The sequence below is a fragment of the Mizuhopecten yessoensis genome, unplaced genomic scaffold, assembly GCF_002113885.1.
Source record: "Mizuhopecten yessoensis strain PY_sf001 unplaced genomic scaffold, ASM211388v2 scaffold4411, whole genome shotgun sequence".
In the NCBI taxonomy this organism is placed as follows: Eukaryota; Metazoa; Mollusca; class Bivalvia; order Pectinida; family Pectinidae; genus Mizuhopecten; species Mizuhopecten yessoensis.
This window is the reverse complement of record NW_018405533.1, coordinates 517,761-543,516: the sequence shown is the minus strand read 5'-3', so window position 1 is coordinate 543,516 and position 25,756 is coordinate 517,761. Positions and strand designations below refer to the sequence as shown.

At 36.8% G+C, this 25,756-nt stretch overlaps 1 protein-coding gene across 1 annotated transcript in view; it reads right to left on the bottom strand.

The window, feature by feature from the left end:
* The window catches only part of LOC110448978 (BMP-binding endothelial regulator protein-like), a 115,176-nt gene that overhangs the window by 54,739 nt on the left and 34,681 nt on the right, over positions 1–25,756 (bottom strand). Inside the window, exon 3 of the mRNA XM_021495533.1 lies at positions 4,929–5,123. Within this exon, the coding sequence (XP_021351208.1) occupies positions 4,929–5,123 (195 nt within the window). The remainder of the gene's footprint in view (positions 1–4,928; positions 5,124–25,756) is intronic.

Below are 25,756 nucleotides of genomic sequence, written 5' to 3'. Positions count from 1 at the left end.
TACTTACTCAGAGGTTTTTGTTTGGTTCGCCTGTTGTGTGGTTTCAGGTATTTAAGGAGCTTAGACCGGCCGGGAACCTAAAGGTACAGGGACGGGTCAAGAGTGAAGACCGGAGTATGGACCAAGTCGATGGAACATCTAAAGGGGGCAAGATCGCGAGAAATTTGAAATTATGTGTAATAAATTCAAAAATTAAAGCGTATGCTGCGGGCAGCGATATTCTATTTCAGGGTTGAGGTGTAATTGATAAATGATTTATGTTCGTTTGAATCGGTGAATTAGGACATAAATATATATATTGGTACAAGCTTCTCGTGCCACATGCCTTGTGGGTTTTCGTTGACGAAACACCCTCCACGCGCTTACATCCGGGCTAACAAGAGTGATAAAAATAGCTTTTATAATTGTTGTAAAATAAAGTTTATATTTAACAAGATATTGTGTCATATAATTGTATCTTTGTTAATTCTAACCAAAGTTGTAGGCAGATCTTCATTTTGCTAAGTCTTGACACTTTATGATTGTATACAGGTTAGTGGTATATATTTGTATCCTTTTTAAAATAAACCCGAATTTCTTAGTTATATGACTGTCCCCTTGCTAAGTAACCCCCTGCTTTGTCAAACGTTTAAAACTGACAAGACAATTCTCTAGCTCTTCAAAATTTCTCCGATACGGCGTCGCTGTGTTGTAATAAAGAAAGCCCGTTTTCATTTACAACAGTTGAGTATTTATGTTTTATGCATTGGAACTCTGGTCGAACTTATGTGATCATCCTCACACCTTTAAATTCGTTGCTGTATGACTAAACTAAAACTTCCTGACGCCTGATGTTAATTTAATGTGACGTGGCTATTTTTAAAAAGGTAATCATTGTATTGAATTATCTATTTGAATAATCTCTTATCAGCAATTTAAATAAATGTATTATCTATTTTGAAAGGTATTTTAACATGAAAAAAGGCGGACTGAGTCTCTTAATATGAAGTAAATAAATAACATCTACGAAAGCTTTCTACATGTAAAGGTCGAATTCAAGTTTACAGACAGTTGAAGAATTTCAAACCACGCTTGCTCATATTTATTGATTCTGAAGTCATAAATCCTCCGTTTGAATTGATCGTCAAGCACTGAAGACATTCAAAGGCGGTTTTTTTGTTTGAAGATACGACAGGAATACAGAAAATTCAAATAGTTTAATTTCGTTTCTTGATTCGGACAGATAGACCGTATGTATTTTATTTATTCTATAAACTTTAATCATGCGTGGGGTAGGTCCTCATTCATGGAAGGTAAGTTATATCTTTCATAGGCTATACCCATGTCCTACAGGCTAGAGGCTAGGAATACTTTGGAACGCGTCCCCGTTTTTTTTTAGATTAAATTACTTCGTTTTAGTTATGTTAAAGGATACCTCTACACCAGTTTTAGTTAAGTTAAAGGATACCTCTACACCAGTTTTAGTTAAGTTAAAGGATACCCCACACCAGTTTTAGTTAAGTTAAAGGATACCTCTACACCAGTTTTAGTTAAGTTAAAGGATACCTCTACACCAGTTTTAGTTAAGGTAAAGGATACCCCACACCAGTTTTAGTTAAGTTAAAGGATACCTCTACACCAGTTTTAGTTAAGTTAAAGGATACCTCTACACCAGTTTTAGTTAAGTTAAAGGATACCTCTACACCAGTTTTAGTTAAGTTAAAGGATACCTCTACACCAGTTTTAGTTAAGTTAAAGGATACCTCTACACCAGTTTTAGTTAAGTTAAAGGATACCTCTACACCAGTTTTAGTTAAGTTAAAGGATACCTCTACACCAGTTTTAGTTAAGGTAAAGGATACCCCACACCAGTTTTAGTTAAGTTAAAGGATACCTCTACACCAGTTTTAGTTAAGTTAAAGGATACCTCTACACCAGTTTTAGTTAAGTTAAAGGATACCTCTACACCAGTTTTAGTTAAGTTAAAGGATACCTCTACACCAGTTTTAGTTAAGTTAAAGGATACCTCTACACCAGTTTTAGTTAAGTTAAAGGATACCTCTACACCAGTTTTAGTTAAGTTAAAGGATACCTCTACACCAGTTTTAGTTAAGTTAAAGGATACCCCACACCAGTTTTAGTTAAGTTAAAGGATACCTCTACACCAGTTTTAGTTAAGTTAAAGGATACCTCTACACCAGTTTTAGTTAAGTTAAAGGATACCCCACACCAGTTTTAGTTAAGTTAAAGGATACCTCTACACCAGTTTTAGTTAAGTTAAAGGATACCTCTACACCAGTTTTAGTTAAGTTAAAGGATACCCCACACCAGTTTTAGTTAAGTTAAAGGATACCTCTACACCAGTTTTAGTTAAGTTAAAGGATACCTCTACACCAGTTTTAGTTAAGTTAAAGGATACCCCACACCAGTTTTAGTTAAGTTAAAGGATACCTCTACACCAGTTTTAGTTAAGTTAAAGGATACCTCTACACCAGTTTTAGTTAAGTTAAAGGATACCCCACACCAGTTTTAGTTAAGTTAAAGGATACCTCTACACCAGTTTTAGTTAAGTTAAAGGATACCTCTACACCAGTTTTAGTTAAGTTAAAGGATACCCCACACCAGTTTTAGTTAAGTTAAAGGATACCTCTACACCAGTTTTAGTTAAGTTAAAGGATACCTCTACACCAGTTTTAGTTAAGTTAAAGGATACCCCACACCAGTTTTAGTTAAGTTAAAGGATACCTCTACACCAGTTTTAGTTAAGTTAAAGGATACCTCTACACCAGTTTTAGTTAAGTTAAAGGATACCTCTACACCAGTTTTAGTTAAGTTAAAGGATACCTCTACACCAGTTTTAGTTAAGTTAAAGGATACCTCTACACCAGTTTTAGTTAAGTTAAAGGATACCTCTACACCAGTTTTAGTTAAGTTAAAGGATACCCCACACCAGTTTTAGTTAAGTTAAAGGATACCTCTACACCAGTTTTAGTTAAGTTAAAGGATACCTCTACACCAGTTTTAGTTAAGTTAAAGGATACCTCTACACCAGTTTTAGTTAAGTTAAAGGATACCTCTACACCAGTTTTAGTTAAGTTAAAGGATACCTCTACACCAGTTTTAGTTAAGTTAAAGGATACCTCTACACCAGTTTTAGTTAAGTTAAAGGATACCCCACACCAGTTTTAGTTAAGTTAAAGGATACCTCTACACCAGTTTTAGTTAAGTTAAAGGATACCTCTACACCAGTTTTAGTTAAGTTAAAGGATACCTCTACACCCGTTTTAATATCGAAGGAGAGTTCCACTCCGACATAAAGGAGTTTACAGTAGCTTAGAGTGACCTCCCCTGTCAAACGTTTAAAATGCTTTTCGATCATTTAGCCCGTTCAGTATAGACTACTACCCATATATCTACAGCTGATAAGTAAAACGTGGAGAACGATATAAGAATTAGTTGTAGCAAAATAACCTTATGTTAGTATTAACTTATTGTAGCGTTAATAGGTTTAAATAAAATTAGTCTACGCTTGATTCCGGTTGTAAAATATATCATACTTAACACCCATTGCATACCATAAATACAGAAACACAAATTAATCGGAATTAACGATGGGACTACAAGTTAAAGGTTGTATAAGTCCCCACAGACTATCTTTGTAAGTTTCGTCGGCGCCGGTATTCAATCAATTATATTTATACACAGACTGTGGTTCATTTAGAACACATAACGAGTTTATATAGAATAACCCCGCTACGTACATTATACATATGAGCACTTGTGATCATTCTCTTCATGAACTAGACTTATCAATTCTGAAAAATGACATTTATTGTGTTAATATGAGATACGTTTATACATATATAAATGCATGTGTATTTATTTCCTGTACCTTATAAATAGTATTTATCAATGAAATTGATCAGTAGAAAAAAGGAGTGATGCGTTCAGATAGAAGATTACATTTTATGATAAAGTTAATTGATAAATGACAAGCAGAATTTTGAACTAATTGACAAATTGGAAGAAATTAATTTCGAAATTTCGTCTTTGTAAACAGATTATTTTGCCAGTCTTTTCCCAGACAGTTGCCTCATTTTCTGTTAGACGTCGCCAGTTCTGTGCTTCAATCTTACATTAATGTCTATTAAATTAAACTTTTCCGTTCGCTTTCATTCAAATGATTACTCATGTCTATCAGTCAAGCTTATTTTGCGGGTGGTGGAGATCGGGAAAAATTGTTTAAATACAAGAAGAAGATAACGTACAAAATGACAGATACAGTATTTGAAAATGTCTATCAAATTGACTTTTTAAGGAATCATTTTATATTGAAACCGCGATGGCATACACTCGGCATTGGACGCCAGAATGGTTTTCAGAAAAAACAGTAATTAGACGGGTTTTTTAAGTGACGCAAAGTTGATTTTTAAAGGACAAGATATAAAGGTCGTGCGTGGGTAACGTTGGAATCGTACGTCAATATTTATTTATGTCGTACAGTGTTGGTGACGTCATATGTTATTGTTGGCGTCATACATTATTGTTAACGTTTTGCGTTATCGTTTTTGACGTCAAACATTATATTTGTATGTTATTGTTGACTTCACACGTCATTCTGGTTCGTTATTGTTGCCGTCGTACGTTATTGTTGTTAAAGTTACATGTAAACGTTATTACTTTTGACGTCGCACTTTACTTTTGTTTACGTCGTACACTATTATCGATGAAGTCGTACGCTATTATTGTTGACGACGTACGCTATGATTGTTGACGACGTACGCTATTATTGTTGACGACGTACGCTTTTATTGTTGACGTCGCACACTACTTTTGTTTACGTCGTATACTATTATGTTAGTTGTTTATATCGTACGTTATTGTTGTTGACGTTTCATAAAAAATGTAATTCAAACACGAGCACTAAGATAAAATATGGCTGCTCTTACCTTGCAGGAGTATGTTGTGCAGGGATCCGCCTTGTCCGTCCATAGAGAATTACTGGAGAAATATTCTCCGTCAACCGTGCAGCCTTTACACACTTCGCAACACTTCCGGTGGCCACTTAACAGATAGTCAAACAAGATCATGTAACACCCTTCCAAACTCTCGCATTTCTCGCGTCTACATTCCACAGCTCCCGCCTGGAAAAATTAAAGACAAAATTCTAAAAAAGAAAAACAAATAGTTTTAAGACAATTGAAAGAGATAACTACTTTTTTCTGTATTCAACATAAATACTGTTACCACTTCTCATAATTTATATTTTATTCGATCACTTAAATCTTCCAACTACAGTTAGCCAGTACTCTAGTGTCTATTCATCGATATACGTATTCATTCATTTATTCATTGCCGTATTAATTTGTTCACTACTATTCATTCATTTTATTTACCAATCCTCATTAATTCATTCATCCATTCATCATTATTTATCATTCATTCATTTTATTTATCCATCCCCATTCACTCATTCATTCATTTTATTTATCCATCCCCATTCACTCATTCATTCATTCCTTTCTGTATTCACATTTTATTCATGCATCCCCATTCATTCATTCATTCATTTTATTCACCCATTCCCGTTAATTCATTTATTTCCTTATTCATTATATTCACCATTCCCAATTCATTCATTCATTCATTCATTTATTCACCCTTCCCCATTCATTCATTCATTCATTTTATTCACCAATCCCCATTCTTTTATCCATTTATTCTAATATATCCAACCAATCTTTCTATCACTTAGTCACTGAAAGCTATCAATCAATCAGTCAATTTGTTCATTATATTAACCCAAGCCCGTATCATTTACCTAAGTTTAGATAAGTTCGGTCTTTACCAGCTATGAAGAACAGTTTGATACATATAGCTAGCCGTCCAACATTTGCAGTAGATGAACTTCCCAGCAAGTACCAGTATCCTAACGCCATTAAACAGCTCAGAGAGCGCAGCTGCACACTAGGAGGTGAAATACGATAACCTATCTCGTTCTATTATCTACACTATATGCACTGATCATTCTTAAGGTTATATATTTTAGATTTCTTTGAAATTTCTACGTTTACGAAAGATAATTCCTTATCAAAAAAAATTCAACATTGTACGTTACTATAATGTTGTTCAGGAATTCAAACACCTGGAGAAATAAAGATGATGGAAGTGAATTCCGAAATCGTAGCGTGTGTTGCATTATTATCTACATTTTCGCAGTGTGCTTTATAAAACATTTAGAAGTGCACGCATGTTGCTGTCATTGATAAATTATATTTTACAGATCTGTCAGTGAACGGACTTTGTTAAAATGAAGGCGACATTGAAACGTTGCAGATAGACGAATTTCTGAATGAAGGTGTCATAAATCATAAAATATTCAAGATAGTTCACAACAGCGACAGAAATAATATAAGTATAACATCTAACGGAAATGTTTGTTAAAAAACTGAAAACTTGTTTTCCGGAATTCGCTTTCCGGGAACGCATTCAAAAATTAGCAAAGACAAACTTAGAAAGGTTGGTTCTACTGCACGTGCTTTACACGTGGAAGCGCAATAATTCATGCAGTACGAGATAAAATTGATATGTCGGTCAGATTTCCTTTCTCGAACTCTTGAAGTTGAAGATATTGCATGAATACGTATTTTATTTAAATTGAAACTGTGCGTAAAGTTTAGTCTTAACGTATACAATAATGTGCCGATGTCGTAAACAAATATATATTTCAATCGAATACATGTACGTCGTTTGTGCAGACGAGGAAATAAAAACCATACATTTTCATAGTTCTGCTATTGTTTGAGCATCATTCAACAGATAAATTTACTTGATCGTGCAATAAAATACGTCATTTCATAGTGTCGTCATAATTATTTGTCCCGCCAAAACAGAAATCGGACAAATCCCGCCACTGAGATCAAAAAGATCGAAGCCAGTGTTCAGCATTACAATCTATGTACAAATTATGTAGATCGACGCTGCATGTAGCGATGTTTGTCTGCAGCCGATACGAGTAATAGTGTGGTACAAGAAGTTACCAAACCGAAGGGAATGCTAATTGATCGAGGCCAGCGGGTACTACGGTTGGATTAGCGAAACAGATGTTGGGGATCGCCTTTCAAACCTCGGAGCTTTATTATGTAATCTCCAAACACGAGTGCGGGTAATAAAATCCGGAAAAAGTTGATGACGTTTCAAGAAGGACCTATTATCAGGTGGAGGCGAGCACAATGCTGCAAGTCATTCCTGCAATCATTGTGATGACATATTACATATTTAACGTTTAAATTTCAAGTTTTTAATTTCAACATACTGCACAACAGCTCTGACAGATATTAGCTGCACAGGTGCACAATCGTTATAAATCCAATTAAAGGTGATTCATTATAGCTAGGTAATTACTGCCTAGCTGCCATCTTTCTGCGAGCCAGTATTAAATCCTNGGGGGGGGCGACTTGTCTCTACTTATCGATTCGAGGACAGTTGTCAGTTGCAATGTATCGACACCTTATGTCAACATGTCGCGTTTTGTTATCTTTATAATACTTTTCAAAAAATAACATTCCAAATACCGCACCCAGCGTTAGCTTATTATTGCAAGTGTTAATAAGTTTGCAGATTGACGAATATCTTTGCAAAGTTTGACAAATTTTGTTTGAAAAAAGTCTCATGATTCGTCCTCCATATTAGGATAACATTTGATTTTAAAATACCGTAAATATGTAATACATTCTGTATACATTGCATTTCTACAATTACATCAAGTTCATTACTTAACACAACTTTTTTTTAAAGTTTTTCTAATTATTGTTTACCCGAACTTTTAGCATTATACAAGAAATGTCAAGCATTTTTTTTTTATTTCCGGTGTCAATTTCTATCACATCAGATTGAGAATGTAAATAAAGGTGCAGAATCAAATTATGTTTTCTAGTTTTTAAGTGAAGAATTTAGATGAAATATAACGAACCGGGTTTTCGACACTTGTGACCCAACATTATTCATATAAGACTAGGATGTACTTAACGTATAAAATCCATCTTGCGATAATTTTGAGAACAATAGAACAATTTTTGTTTAAATAAATATAAACTTATTGTATTTCACAACAATTATGAATCAAATATATATATTTGTATCAGTCTATCTTGTTAGCCCGGATGGAAGCGCATAGGGGCTCTTTGGTGAGAGGAAACCGGAGTACCCGGAGTAAACCCACATTGTCGGGCAGGTGAGTTCATACCTTGACACGTCCGATCGGGAATCGAACCACGACCGTCTTGTTAAAAGGCGAGTGTGCTACAATGTATCCACTGCGCCACCGACCACCCATAAAACAAATCTCTTTTTTTGTGTGAATATCTTTTTCTTTGAATGTGAATAATTCGTTCTCTGTATGTAATTATTTTCTTGTTTGTGAGTCGTTAGCTAAGAGTTATAATGCGTTCCCGTCAGAATGATGTCTCGGATACATTAGTCGCCCTGTGTATTTTTATACAAGTTACACAATACGCCGTTCGTTTCAATTATCGGCTGCCTTCTCAAATGATAGGGTTATTTATCAACATACACCATTAGATGATGTTTTACTTCTCAATCGTATAATGGGAAAACTGTTCTCAAATATAATCACTTGTAAGAAATGAAATATAGTCAACATTTTATATGTACCACTTCATCTTTCACAAAATACCGGGCATTTAATTGGTATTTAAGAAATATTTACAACCCATTTATTTGTTAAATGTCGCCGTCTCTGAAAGAGGAAATATCTATAATATTATCGCATGGTATATAACCTTTAAAGAATCAGAATTCTAATCTTTTAAAAAGAAACAGATAGATTCTTAACATATCAGAAAATGCCGACATCTGACCCAGTCCCTTGTAAATCAACCTTTCCTCGCCCGAGACGTACTGTTTGGGGCTGGAGCCAGACCCAAAGTGTTCAAAGTTTCAACAACTTTTCAAACTCCAAATTTTCAATTTTATATTTAAATATTTCAAATAACGTTATAATTTTTTTATGAAGCTTGTCTGTAGATGTTACTTCTGAATCAGACACATAACCTCTATAACCATTTTTGTATTTCAATATCTTTGATGAAAGGGTGTGTTTAGCGCTCGTTAAGCTTAACAATCTTTTAAGAAGTGGGCCTCGACGTTTTTGTCTGGTATACCTGTCTCCAACCCTAGGCGTAAGTTGTATAAAACCGCACTCAAGTGCTAGTTCAAAAACTGTTAGGCAAGGGACAGCAAACAGTTCGGTCGACTGTCTGCTCCGATGCCATTCATACACGATAATAAGGGTAGTCAATTTCGCTCGCGCTGTACTCGCGCTAGATTACAAGAGAAATTAGCATCGTCTGTTTGTAAGCCGCGATTAAGGGTACACGTGTTCGTTTAATTATTCAGTAGTTTGCAATACTATTTTATAAACGTATGTGTTTTTCGAATGCGTGCACAGTATTGTCAACAATCATACAGTAGCAAAATTATAACAAAAGATAAAAGAGAAGAATGTTATCTATCATTAGTAAATTTTGAGCAAAATTTCGAATGTGTACACAGTATCGTCAACAATCGTAAAGAAAACAATTATACAGTAAAAAAATTAAAGAGAAGCATTTTATTTATCATTACTAAATTTTTCAACACAAACAACTACTATACAAGTATAAGAATAAGTAACGACATTTTAGACTATTGTACCAACGTATGTTTTCGAATGTGTGCACGGTATCGTCAACAATCGTTAAGAAAATGAAGCCATGAAATTGAAACCAAACATAAAGAGGAAAATTTTATTTATCGAAACTAAATGTTGAACAAAGACAAAACTATTAAAAGTATTAAAAGTATTAGAATAAGTAACGATATTTTTGAGATTGTAACTGATAAAGCTAAATGAATTCCTCTGGACTTTTTGTATAACATGTAACACCTCAAACAAAAAGGAAATTTTAAATTTAATTAAAAACTCGTAACACAGAAAAAAATAGTTTTTCGAGTTTGGTTTGTTTGTGCTATACGTCCTATTAACAGATATGGTCATTTAAGCCAGGTTTTGGTAGCGGAGGAAAACCGGAGTACCTGGAGAAAAAACTAACTATCCGTTGCCAGTACCTGGCGACTGGCCCTCGTAGGNGTAGTGATTGTAGACGGTCAGACGAATTAATCTGCAGCAGCCCTCAGGTTTTTCGAAAGATATAAAACAAACAGATGCTGCATCAATTGACATTCAAAATATAGAAATGTTATTACTGTGTGTCATCAAATATACTGCTCTACTGCAAAAGAGGCAGAAAACGATTATTTAAAAACAAACAAAAACAGTTATTTCCATTTGCAAAAAGTAGTTTTAACAATGATTATTTGTTGATGTTTTCAAGATTAATTACCTAATCGGCCTCGGCCAAACCGGTCTATCACCTCTGACTTCCAGAAGGTAACGTAATGGTTATGTAAAGATACATCGGTCAGAAAAACAATGTCGTCTGACCTTAGTCCTCTGAATTCGCTTAACCTTGTAACAAGAATACGGAAACCACCGAGTGACATTATTTCAGTTTACGGAGACCACCGAATGATAATTTTACAGTATACAGAAACTAACGAATGATACTCTTAGTGTTCGTAGGGAAAGGTGAAATCCTACAACGTCTTTGTCGGGTGGAGTAGTGGATAGCGCGCAGGCTAGGGTTCGATCTCCGATCGGACGCAAAATATTAGTCACCTGTCTGACGACGTGGTTTTCTCCGGTTCCCTCCTAAAACTAAGCCACCCTCCCCACCCAGCGTGCTTCCTTCCTGGCAATCCGGGCAAAAACTAAAGTTAATAAACTTGCTTCAAATTTTTTGAAAAAGAATTGAAGTTTAATTCTCAACGAGATTAAAACATTTTTTCTGTTCTGATTTGTTTTTTTTATTAAAAAGACAAAATAAAATATAGCATCACCTTTAAGAACCAGGATATCAAGGACCAGCGTCCAAGGTTTGATGATCACAAAATTAAAAATAAATATGATATAATGATGTTGTTTATAAATAGCATGCGAATGGCATTGCTCGTTGTATGTCTTTGTCTGAAGCACCTTGTTATCATACTTACGGTTGTTGGCCGTTGTTATAAAATGAATAAGAAGTACAACAGTTTAGATAATGTACCATGTGAAGGGCAGTTATCAGTATCTTACAAGAGTTACGCCATGTGTTACCGAGCCTTTATATATATAGCACCTGGTTAGTGCCCTCACAGATGTTCAGTTCCCGCGAGATTTTGATGTGAATAAACACTGAAAGCCATAATGATGCATCGGCGCGCTTTTTCCTAACTGCCCAAGAGCTCTTAAACGTTTGTAGTAACCTAAGATAAAAGCCATTGATGAAAGCTCTCAAGAGACTAAGATCTGAATACACAAACACGATCGCGAAGGGGATTGTATATGAGCTAACACGTAGACCTTATGCCATATTACACAAGAATGTTTCAGTTCCAATACTTGACGTGACACCGCGTCAAATGGAATTCTTAAAGGGACCGGGACTCTGTTATGTTTACATTATTCATGCGCGGCCTTAACGACACTAAACGGCACGTGCTTTTTTACAAGCAATATATGTTTTATTCGTTGATAAACATGTATTATTTTATCAGAATCAATTAAATCTTAGTATGTGTTATTTTTGCCGTTATACGGACAGCATGTTAAGATGAGACTTAAGTTATCAAAGTGCACTAGACATTTTTCATTGCGTAATACTATGATGTTGGTAAGTCTGAGCGTTTTCAATATTCGGGGAATCATGTACAAAAACAAAGTATTTGGATTTTTGATCTATGAGTGTTTGGTCCGCGTTGTGTAGTGCCTTTTCGAGTATCTTGAGTCTTATCAAAACACACTGTTACGATTGGAAAGACAAACAGAGGGATTCCGGAAGAGACGAGCGTTGCTTTACAGACGATCACAGTACCAAACACGCTTGAGAAAACAGCATTAACTCAATGACTATAAACGTCTGTATAACCCAGATGACGGAGACATAAATACGCCGTTATATATGTTTAGCTTCTGAAGTACTTGATGCTGAGAGTCTTGTTAGCTCAAATCTACTTCAATTAAAAGAGTAAATAGACGAACATTTCTTCTTTCCAATGTAATTGGTAAATGGCAACTCTTCATTATAATATTTATTTTCAAGTACACACGATCGAAAATGTTTAAAACAAAAGTAAATAAACCACGTGATGACAGAAACTGATATACGGTAAGTGTATATGGTGTATTAAGTGTTCAAACACAAAGTATAGCAATTCGGAGTCGGGTCGAATGTATACAAGTTTGACTCGACTGTTGTGTATACCCGGTTGTCGTTCGTGTCACTTCACAGCGCCAGGGCCCTGTGTTTACGTCACACATTAGTTGTTTTTGTAAATCAAATTATTTTAACTGTTCGTCCGTCGATCGCAATGTAATTTAAAATACACATACAGCGGTACGTCATTTAGCCGTTCACTTTAATAAAATATTTACCGTTCCTTGTTAGTCCGTACACTTTGATATAAAGATCTACCTATCCTCATTAGTCCGTACACTTAAATAAAAAGATCAGCCGTTCCTCGTTAGTCCGTACACTTTAATATACACTTCAAATATCAATTAGCACCTAGTTGTTCCGCCAGACCAGAGGGAGAAACATATCAAGTATCATCTAGTTGGTCCGCCAGACCATAGGGAGATACATACCAAGTAGCATCTAGTTGGTCCGCCAGACCATAGGGAGAAACATATCAAGTAGCATCTAGTTTGTCCGTCAGACCATAGGGAGCTATATATCAAGTAGCATCTAGTTGGTCCGCCAGACCATAGGGAGCCATATATCAAGTAGCATCTAGTTGGTCCGTCAGACCATAGGGAGATATATATATCAAGTAGCATCTAGTTGGTCCACCAGACAATAGGGTGATGTTATCAAAATAACTGCCCACACTTTTGTAAGTTATAAAAGCAATACATTCCATTAATACACAGTGTAAGAAAACCTTTCTACAGAGAAATCTAAATATTCTGTTACCCTGGAATTCAAAACAAATTTCGAAAATTTGGCATCGCTTTCCGGATTATTGCGAAAAGAAGAAACTGAATCGTTTCCCAAATTATTACTACAGTACAGTATATGCGAACCTTTTAACGTAGTTATAGAATTGTCTCTAATCAATGCAGGTTCCATTGATAAAGTCTGGCTTAGTTTGCTTGTGCTGTTTGTGCTATTAACAGCTATGGCTATTTAAGGATGAGCCAGGTTTTGGGAGTGGAGGGAAACGGGAGAACTCGAAGAAAACCACCTACCTGCGATAGGTACCTGACGACTGCCCCACGGATACGTAGGTCTCGAACCCGCGACCCAGTGGTAAGGTTAGTGCTCATAGACGCTCAGACGCGTTAACTACTTGCCCCCACCCGTTACAAAATAGTTTTCCTGCTACTATTGGAGGTATAAATATAGATAGCCCTAAGTTATCCAGATTGTCGTCCTAAGATTGTAGATATTTCAATTGTAGGTCGAACCTCGTTAATCTGAACACTTACGTAACCGGAGACATTATTAATGTTAACCTGAATATATTTTTCATGTTATGGAGATATAACACACAAAAAACGGAGTGTACACTAAATAAACCGCGAAGCGGTTTATGATGAGAGTACACTCTGGTTTTTTGGTGTTATAGCTCCATAACATGAAAAATAAATTCAAGTTAATCCTTACAATTTAATCTACTATACACTTTCCCTGTGGAAATCCACTTTTATTGATGGACTCTTTTCTCTTAGAAATTAAAGCGCTGCAGTATCAGCCAATCAAAAGCGACGTCTCAAACGGCGACGTCATTTTTTACGTTATAGGCTGATAACATAAATTTTTAAGCCAATGAAAATGCTTGTTACAAGCAAGATGAAATTATTAATGAATATCAGGATAAACGGACCCTGATTCTTAGCAGGTTATGAATATAGTTTTATGTCGTAACTTACGTTGCAGTTTCTTCTTTATCGATGTGACAGAATGCACATTTTTATCGCACACGTGTGAGCGCTCCTCTACAAAGTTATTATAAGTTCTTGTCGTACTACCAACAGTTCCCAAAAGTGACAACGTGGTTATTTAGCCATGCCTTGGATGTTTTGGTTAATATTGGTATATATCACAATGGCTACGGCTCAATCTCATTACTCTATTTTTAAAACGACAGTTGTATGCATTTCGAAACTTTCAAATTATTATGCTTGAGGAAAGAACGTAAAAATCGTACAATGTATTTGTTGAAAGCTGACTAATCCCTAATTATTTCATCGTTGTTATGCGGCAACACATTAAAGGCGGTCTCCCCAGGAGCAAGCTACTCGAACGTAACAGGGCAGTGTTTACGTACGAGTCTGATAACATTTACTTCTAACGACAGTCGATAGCGTAGAAAAATTCCGGAACCAAAACACCGTCAGCGGATTCGATATTAGACTGTCTGAGTAGGTAAACTTTGTCCGGAATGGAGAAGTCGGGTCGGTTTTCACATATCCTATTTAGATTACCAAAACCTACATTTAGTTTGTAGGCTTACTTACAAACCAGCTCATAATGACATTGTTTTTCAATTTTATTAAATTCATTTGGGTACCTTAATCATTAATCAAATATACTAAATAAAATTTCTAGGATATGAACTTTTAAAAACAGTTTAATATCACTCGGCATAATGGTATTCATGTTACACGTTACTGTAAAGTTTGAAATGGAAGAGCTCATTTCAAGCACCGGGTGAACTAAGAGAAATTGTCAGATTCGAACCATAGTCGAAATATGTACGTTGGTTGTATGAGTACTCCACCCTACCCAGCAAGCCGACAAACCGCGATAGTCATCTCGTGCGTGAGTTCGAGTTTTACAGCGAGGTAATGTCGTTTACAGTTCTCAGAAGCATGCGTTGTGGCTTTCAACATTTCTTAATCCTCTGCCAAAATATTTCAAAGCAAAGAAGATATATGTTTCTTTTATACGTGTTTCAGCCCACATTGCTGACATAGTGTAAGTGCAAGCTAGGTTTTCTAGACAGTCGAACTGTGTGAACTCCGATCAAAATGTGACGGCGCAGACGAATTATCCTCACTAGAAATGTGTTATCGGGGGAGTAAGTTCACACGTGGTAATGGAGCAGCGTCATCATCTATTGGTCGATTATCCGTCAATTAAATTAACCTAGACGTTATTGACTTACAAACGTTTTCACAACCATGAATCGTTTTACAAGAAAGGTCATTCACAGTCCGTTTCAAACGTTTATGAGATCACTTTGAGTTGTTAGATAAAAGTGTTAGTTGTAATGGTATAATACGGTAGACTATTATAGCGTGGTAAACCAAAACGCTTCACCAGCTTCATCATTACAAAAACATTTCCGAAAGAAGACTACGTGGTTTTTCAACTTCAATAAAATTATTTAAAAATATCTTTTTTTTTCTAACAAGATCTTTAAAAGTGCAATTCGTCATGATGTAGTGTACTACAATTCATCAAAACATGGCATTATTAATAAAATTCAGTGTTTAATGTGAATTAAGTTGGAAACAGATTCTCAAAGAGAAGATCAATTTGTTTTAAATTATGTCAGCCTTCCTCGTGAACCGCTTTGGCCATCAAAGGAGCTATCATAGTCTAGGTGTCACGAGTTGTACTGTTACCGTAGAAACGGAAATGTGAGTTTAACGCTTCGTATACTATAAGGGAGTGAACGGTGCGCCTTGTATTAACCCTCCCGTAATTCATATAGTAAGCACTGACAAGTATTGCCATGTCAAATGTGTAATTTGATCATTAGTTCTGGCTTGTTTGACAGTTTGAAAAGAGTGTTGATTTGTTATTATTTTGCACATAAAATGCAAATAAGAAAAAGAACGTTTTATTTTGTTAGAAATGTAATGTCATCTGACAGTTATTTTGTCAACAAAGCATAATAATTATATTAAAGTATCATTTGCAATAAAAATATTCCTAAATCACAAAATGAGGTTAATCGAAAATAAGAAAAAGGAGAGAAAACAATCAAGATATAAGAAGCTACAACGTGTCCTAACATTTGTACAACGAAACCTGCCTACACTGAAACTACATGTACACAAACACCTACCTACACTGAACTAAAGTTACACAAAAAACTGCCTACATCGAACTAAAGTTACACAAACACCTGTCTACACTGAACTAACGTTACACAAACACCTGTCTATACTGAATTAAAGTTACACAAAAACCTGTCACCTGTCTACACTGAACTAGAGTTACACAAAAACATTTCACCTGTCTACACTAAACTAGAGTTACACAAAAACATGTCACCTGTCTACACTGAACTAAAGCTACACAAACACCTGTTTACACTGAACAAAAGTTACACAAAAACCTGTCTACACTGAACACTACACATACACAAACACCTGTCACCTGTCTACACTGAGTTAAAGTTACAGAAAAACCTGCCTACACTGAACAAAAGTTACACAAAAACCTGTCTACACTGAACTAAAGTTACACAAAAACATGTCACCTGTCTACACTGAACTAAAGTTACACAAACACCTACCTACACTGAACTAAAGTTACACAAAAACCTGTCTACACTGAACTAAAGTTACACAAAAATATGTCACCTGTCTACACTGAACTAAAGTTACACAAACACCTACCTACACTGAACTGAAGTTACACAAAAACATGTCTACACTGAACTAAAGTTACACAAAAACATGTCTACTGTCTACACTGAAATAAAATCACACAAAAACATGTCATCTGTCTGCACTGAACTAAAGTTACACAAAAACATGTCACCTGTCTACACTGAACTTAACTTACACAAAAACATGTCACCTGTCTTCACTGAACTAAAGTTACACAAACACCTACCTAAACTGAACTAAAGTTACACAAAAACATGTCTACAATGAACTAAAGCTACACAAAAACATGTCTACACTGAACTAAAGCTAAACAAACACCTGTTTACACTGAACTAAAGTTACACAAAAACCTGTCTACACTGAACACTACACGTACACAAACACCTGTCACCTGTCTACATTGAACTAAAAATACAAGAAAACATGTCACCTGTCTACACTGAACTAACGTTTCACAAACACCTGTCTACACTGAACTAAAGCTACACAAAAACCTGTCTACACTGAACTAAAGTTACACAAACACCTGTTTACACTGAACTAAAGTTACACAAACACCTGTCTACACTGAACTAAAGTTACACAAACACCTGTCTACACTGAACACTACACATACATCGAAGCATGTCAATCGAACACCTGTCTACACCAGACAATATATGCACAACGAACCCTCTCTTAAAAAACACTATATGTACAGCAAACCTGTCTATTTCGGAAAAAAAATGTTATTATAATATTTACCAAACACTCACGGTAACAGTAAATAACAAAGAAACCAAACAAGTTTATGTGAATTCTTTCAAATTACGATTGCAAAACGATTTAGGTTTGTCACGTGACCAGAAAATCAAACACTGGAGTATCAGAGATGAGTGTTTTTGTCCGGCTTCCATCACTACACGGTTACAACGTTGAGCACCCTTAGCAGAATCAAGATTTTCCAGTCGTGTTGCTTTTATGAATGAATTCGATTTAAACCATATGGCGGCTAACAATTAGCAATGTATATATTGGTCCCCACTCCTTAATGATTAATTTAAAGTTGCACAAAACACAGTTTCGTGCAAAAAGAATTGATTCTGTATTTTATGATCTAAATCTTGTTACTTATATTGTAAAACTTACTCTTTGTATTCAAAATGATACTGTTTGTATACAAAAAATGTTTCTCACATTTACAATCAAAACTTTCCATATCCAATGTATGTTCCTATTTTGTGATTCTTGTAAAATCCTGCAAATTATGTTCCAGATCTTGTGATATATATATTAGTTGTATTCCAAACTAATTCTGGGATTTGTTTTGTAAATCTTTGATATCGATTCGGAACCTTGTGCTGTATGATCTAACGTACCCACTTAGTCTTTGTAACGGTACAGTACTTTCCATTGGCTGAAGAAATTATTAAGTTAAGAAGCAGAGCTCTGATGTTGTACAGTGTCTGTACTGCCTGCTGGAGAGAGCTTCCGTTCTCCTGATAATTAATATGCCTCCATATTAGGTGATTTGTGGTTATAATAAAGTATTTAGCCAATGGAACATACCGTTACAAAGAATTTGCAATAACGTCAAATTATTCATGATAGAATATCATATTCAACATGCATGTACATCACAAAACGTCACATACATGTACCTCACAAAACGTTACATACATGTACACTACAAAACGTCACGTACATGTACCTCACAAAACGTCACAAACATGTACCTCACAAAACGTCACGTACATGTACCTCACAAAACGTCACATACATGTACCTCAGAAAACGTCAAAAACATGTACCTCACAAAACATCACAAACGTGTACACTACAAAACGTCAAATGCACATTACATTTTGTCATATCACATTTATCACGTCATGACTAAGAGTGCTAATGCAATGATTCAAGATTTCAAGATTTTAAAAACATTTTCAGTGTGTACAGATGTAGTGTTTAAATATATAATGAAGATCAGAACGGAACGGCTGGACAACTGCAAGATAATCTTTTGAAAATAATCATTTGATTAAAACAAAAACTGATATATTTTGTACCGTAATTATGCATTTAATCGGTAGCTAATGGTTTGCTGTTGAGGTGTTATGACGGTTAACGCTAAAGTGTATTCTAAAAGAATATTGAGGGTTGGGTTCTATGTTATACTTAATCAGTGAAATCAGTGAAATCATTTTTTAAATGCAATTTTACTTTCAGACATATTTTTTTTATTATTTAGAACAATCAATTTTTGCATCAGAGGTTTATAATGTAATATAATATAATAATTTCAATGTAATATTCCATAACGTAATATAACGTAATTAGGGAGATTGATGTTGAATTGATAAAACTGAGCTTGTGCACGCAGTGTGTGGTTCGTATCGCCGAGACGTATTTATATATAGCTGTTGATTAAGGTACCCGACAGTTCTATGACGATAACACGATCTAAATTACATAGTTTAAATAGAATCCAAATTAAACAAACTCTCCTTAGGTTGGTTACGTGATAACACAGGGCCGCGTAAGCCGTTTAACAAACTCCTGATAAAATGAAAGGCCGCTTGTGCCCTACCAAAGCAAACAGCAAATTGGCTTCTAATACGGCAGTGTACTGTTAGCCTGTTTGAAAACAAATTAAACTGATAACTATTAATCGCGAACTTGTGCTTACTGATAGGGTTAGGTTCTCTGTCAAAAGGAGTAGGACCATAACACATTGAAATGTTTCAAGACTAAAAACGGCTTACAGTAAATATCTACACAATATGTGGGAAAAGCTCAGATTTTTACCATAAAGAAGTTAAAACTTAATATTTTTTATTCAAATGAATCGAACAGAGTCGGATTCGACCACAAAACCTGAACTTTGATTGACAGCTGTACAAAAAGTCCAACTTTTATGGACTATAGTTGGCTATCGTCACTTATGACTTGGATAATAAATTCAACATCCGGGCATTGAACAAATTTAAATATCAGACAATCAAACACCTGATTGTAATCGTTATCAATGACAGCTCTGTATGGAGATAGACCCTTAATATAAACACAGACTTGGCGGTCTTTCTTTCCTTCTATTTTATCTCTAGAACTCGAATTTCACAGTCTCGGTAAAAGTGATTATGACGGCCCTAAGCGGCCCCAACTTCTATAGTAAAACGTAAATTCTATAGAAACTTGGCGTCAAATACAATATAAAAATTTGAATCTTTCTTACCTTAAAAGACATTTAGGAAATATTGCTATTTGTAGAGAACGCTACACCGCTGTGCTAACTTCAGAGAAACAGGAAAATCCCACCTTCATAACCTAATAAAACAAACTACCTATTTTGTTCAGCGTCGCCATTTTCTGGCAATTTCTGATCGCCGTAAGATACTCCTAGCGACGACGAAGACAGGTTTAGAGAGGTTTGTCGAAAGATACTCGAAATATTAGGAAACCTTAGCTCCAAAGTAACCATGATTTATCGGAATACAATTTACAACATACAGGGAAATGTTAAAATAATATTAAGCATAATTTAAGAAAAACAACTATGTATCATTCCTTTAAGAAATAAAAACGTTTGAAGTTATAAAAAATAAAAGCAGTGACAAGAATATCTGTTAATAAAGTGTTCGCGGTGACCAAACTTTTTGACACCATTTCATAAAACCCGACTTTTGCAAGAATTCAGAGAAATCAATTATAACTTAAAAGTATGCGTGTTTTTCATTGATTTTAAAATACTCAATATTTTTAGAAAAAAATATATATATTGCGTACAATTCAATTGTTTCGTTTTGAATATTTGAAATGATGCACTGTAACTCAGTGACTCTCATTAATCGGAATACCGCATAAAAGCATTAGTATTTAAAAATCAACCTGTGATATATGAAAACGAAAATTTGTACAGAAATGAAATAGGGGACGATAATACAACAATCGCACAAAACTCGAATAGAATTTATACAAATAATCCAATTTTATAGTTTTATATTTATTAAAAAGTTTTTTGTATGCGGAATTTTAATTATATTCATGACCGAAATCTTTGACGTTAAAACACGAAACCGAAGATATTAATGGCACGAAACCGAAGATCTTAATGGCAGAAAGAACTGAGATTTAATGAGCAATGAGGTAACCAGGGAGACGAAATTTTAACTTGCTCAAATCAAGGTCTCTGACCGTGAAAAATCAGAATGGAATTAGCCTTTTCCTCTTAAAAAAACATCCGCCTCGAGGGGTATTATAGATCATTGAAGTTCCTCTGTAAAAAATTTTTTCTATCTTAAAAATGACAAGATTTTGAATTTTGATTCGACACAGTAACCCAATATCAGAATGCAGGTGTATACAGTACATTATATATATATATAAGTGTATATACTCTCTGTGGCCAGGTGTTATTCTAAAGAGATAGAGCGATCACGATCTAAACATGTCACCGGGTTTCTTCTGTTACCGGGGGCAAAACTTCTATTTTCTTGTTTTGACTTTCATTGTTTATTTTGTTTGTTATCAGGAGCTTGTCAACATGAATTAAAAGTGAGGTCCTAAGTAGTTCCGTGAGACTGAACTGTTAAACATGGGCAGATACACTAACAGGGACGACACGTACTACCTATACCGTCCTATTTGTCGTGAAATCAAGTGATTTCATTTTGCTTTGTATTTCCTGAGGTTTCGTAATGAAAAAGTGTATACGTATCTGAACATTTCATGAGAGACATTCGCGTTTTGAGTTTTATTGTTTAGTCTGGAGTAGCCACCAAAGGTGAGTAAAGCAGGTCGACATTTGACTTTGGCTTCACACTCCGACGTTAAATGTGTAGGTATCTGTTTGATGTCTGAGAACAAAAGCTCTTCCTTGAAGTGTTGTAAATTTCCATGTCAAAATTGACTCCCGTAATTTTCAAAATCTGTTTACAAAAATGTTTATTGAAAAACCGTCATTTTGTTAAAATTGTCCGGTTTTTGTTTCGTTGAAAAGCAAATAAACGCATTCCTTTAATTACTTAATATTATTTTCTGTTGCTTTTCTATTGTACATTAAAATTATATCAATCACACCAATATAATCCTTCCTCCAGCACACAGGCACGCAGGCACCACAGGGGCCTGGTAACTTGTTACAGCTATATTTGGACCTAAACGAAGGTGTTAAGAGTAATGTTACATGTTTAAGGGGTATACCATCAGGGGTGTCATTTTAGGAAAGTCGATATAAACCCCTAAAACATGTTAAATTACTCTGAATACCTTAGTTAAGGTCCAAATATAGCTGTAACAAAGTGGCAGACAAAATACGTCCTTAAAAATAAAAAAATCCGATTTGACCGAATACTATTTGTTCGTTTAGAACCTCACTGTATTATTGTTTACTTCACAGTATGCAATCAAAGGAACAGTTTGAGTTGGTACTTTTATCTCCAGCGTTTACAACGGAAATTACAATTGTTACTTGATAATTGAATCATATCGCTGTAATAGGTACGATAGTTTTGTTTAAACATATGCCATAACGCGCGAGTTTTGTAATAAAAACAACACATTGCACGTTTGGGAAACTTCGTTATCAGATCAACATCTAAAAATGTCTTTATGAACAATATCTCCGGGACCACGTGTCATTAGCCCAGTGACACAGTAAATACACGCAATATATTCAATTCTTATTTTTTTTGTGAAGATGATATTTTTTTTATTCCAGTACTTATTTCTGTTTTAACAAAAAGAAAATATCACTCATTTAAATTTGACCTTAGGTAGTTTGATACCGATTGAACTGGTCTACTTTGCTGGTCTACCTAGTTATAAAACGCAACACCCTTTTCTTGGAAGTAAGCACAAGATGGACCGGACTTTTATGGAGTGATCGCTCATGTTTCGCTGATATTTTTCAGTGGAAAACATATTTATAAGATATTGAATGTACAGCGTGCGTACAGGCCCCGTGGACCTGTTTAGCTGAATAATAATGTGTAGTATGTAAGGTAGAATTGTACACTCTTGTGCTTTTACCCGTACACATAAAAGTCTTTAAAACAATAATAATCATATTTCTTTCAACTAAATTTTTATAAAACCTGGGAAGTTGAACTGTACTTTTGCAACTGTAGGCACAGACTGTAGACACAGACGTGAATAAAACAACAATTTCAAATTAAACATATCATAAAACATGGGAAGGTATGACAAATACTCCCCCCTTACACAATACGACAGAAAATCGATGTTATGGAGCAATCGTCCCGCCTTTCAAAATCACCAGTAAGATTCAACAAGCATGGACATAGCATGGCATTTTAAATTTCATCCGAATTTTTGATATACTTTAAACTTTTTTTAAGATAACTAGACTTTTCTGTACGTTCTCAGGTGAAAGCGACGATCGTTAGACGGGGTCTGTGTTTTATTACAGCTAGGGGCAGATAGATCCAGTCTCGTGGCTCAATAAACAGTCGGCAAGCGATCTGATAAGTTTATAAATTTATAAGAAGAAAATGAATTTATAGATTGTGTAAAGAGAGGGAAGGTTTTTATCAACATTGACGAGCGTTTACAACCCGTCCCTTTATTGGTATAGTAAAATAAGAGAACATTATGCGCTGATTAAAAGACAGTTTGTTCAAGTTGTGTGTCTGAGTATGTATATAAATGGATAATAAATTCGATTATTTTCTCATTCAAAAAATGTCAATTGTTGTTTGTTTTTACTTAAGACTAAGTTTACTTTAAATTTAAAGTATCCAGTGAAAATCTGGCCCTATTTTTTGTGCCTATCTATATTTCGGGCGCGATGAGTTGATAAGTTGTAATAACTTATGGCTAATCCATTGTGTACTTTTGGCAATAAATGTGTTTAAATTAACTTCGGACGCACTTGTTTTGCCCTTAGAACTATTCTTCACATAATAAGGCCTGCCGGGCCTGTATCGCGCATCTGTTTCTTTTGTCATCTGAACTGGAGTCGAAGTCATGGCAACGTTTCTAGTAAATCAAGACAATGTTAGCCGTCTCGGATATCACCAATATAGATAGAGACAGACAGAGACAGGGCTCATAGTAGAACGAGCTTGCATGTACACGTAAATTGCGCTCATATGCATAGCAAGCCTAGCTCACGAGTAAGAGGGTTCCCAAATTAAAGAGAGAACTATGGGAGAGTCCACACATAAAGAGGCTCAAAAGTTCAGAAAGGGCTCCTAAGTGTTGGTAGGGCTCCCAGGTATAGAGAGCGCTCACAAACGTAGGGCGCGGGGAGAACTCACAGGTATAGAGAGCGCTCACAAACGTAGGGCGCGGGGAGAGCTCCCAGATATAGAGAGCGCTCACAAACGTAGGGCGCGGGGAGAGCTCCCAGGTATAGAGAGTGCTCACAAACGTAGGGCGTGAGGAGAGCTCCCAGATATAGAGAGCGCTCACAAACGTAGGGCGTGGAGAGAGCTCCCAGGTATAGAGAGCGCTCATAAACATAGGGCGTGGGAGAGCTCACAGGTATAGAGAGCGCTCACAAACGTAGGGCGTGGGGAGAGCTCCCAGGTATAGAGAGCGCTCACAAACGTAGGGCGTGGGAGAGCTCACAGGTATAGAGAGCGCTAACAAACGTATGGCGTGGGAGAGCTCCCAGGTATAGAGAGCGCTCACAAACGTAGGGCGTGGGGAGACCTCCCAGGTATAGAGAGCGCTCACAAACGAAGGGCGTGGGAGAGCTCACAGGTATAGAGAGCGCTCACAAACGTAGGGAGTGGGAGAGCTCCCAGGTATAGAGAGCGCTAACAAACGTATGGCGTGGGAGACCTCCCAGGGATAGAGAGCGCTCACAAACGTAGGGCGTGGGAAAGCTCCCAGGTATAGAGAGCGCTCACAAACGAAGGGCGTGGGAGAGCTCACAGGTATAGAGAGCGCTAACAAACGTATGGCGTGGGAGAGCTCCAGGTATAGAGAGCGCTCACAAACGTAGGGAGTGGGAGAGCTCCCAGGTATAGAGAGCGCGCACAAACGTAGGGCGCGGGGAGAGCTCCCAGGTAGAGAGAGCGCTCACAAACGTAGGGCGCGGGAGAGCTCACAGGTATAGAGAGCGCTCACAAACGTAGGGCATGGGGAGAGCTCCCAGGTATAGAGAGCGCTCAGAAACGTAGGGCGTGGGAGAGCTCCCAGGTCTAGAGAGCGCTCACAAACGTAGGGCGTGGGAGACCTCCCAGGTATAGAGAGCGCTCACAAACGTGGGGCGTGGGAGAGCTCACAGGTATAGAGAGCCCTAACAAACGTATGGCGTGGGAGAGCTCCCAGGTATAGAGGGCGCTCACAAACGTAGGGCGTGGGGAGAGCTCCCAGGAATAGAGAGCGCTCACAAACGAAGGGGGTGGGAGAGCTCCCAGGTATAGAGAGCGCTCAGAAACGTAGGGCGTGGGAGAGCTCCCAGGTATGGAGAGCGCTCACAAACGTAGGGCGCGGGGAGAGCTACCAGGTATAGAGAGCGCTCACAAACGTAGGGCGGGGGGAGAGCTCCCAGGTATAGAGAGCGCTCACAAACGTGGGGCGTGGGAGAGCTCACAGGTATAGAGAGCCCTAACAAACGTATGGCGTGGGAGAGCTCCCAGGTATAGAGGGCGCTCACAAACGTAGGGCGTGGGGAGAGCTCCCAGGTATAGAGAGCGCTCCCAAACGTAGGGCGTGGGAGAGCTCCCAGGTCTAGAGAGCGCTCACAAACGTAGGGCGTGGGAGAGCTCGCAGGTATAGAGAGCGCTCACAAACGTAGGGAGTGGGAGAGCTCCCAGGTATAGAGAGCGCTCATAAACGTAGGGCGCGGGGAGAGCTCCCAGGTAAAGAGAGCGCTCACAAACGTAGGGCGCGGGGAGAGCTCCCAGGTATAGAGAGGGCTCACAAACGTAGGGCGTGGGAGAGCTCGCAGGTATAGAGAGCGCTCACAAACGTAGGGAGTGGGAGAGCTCCCAGGTATAGAGAGCGCTCAGAAACGTAGGGCGTGGGAGAGCTCCCAGGTCTAGAGAGCGCTCACAAACGTAGGGCGTGGGAGAGCTCGCAGGTATAGAGAGCGCT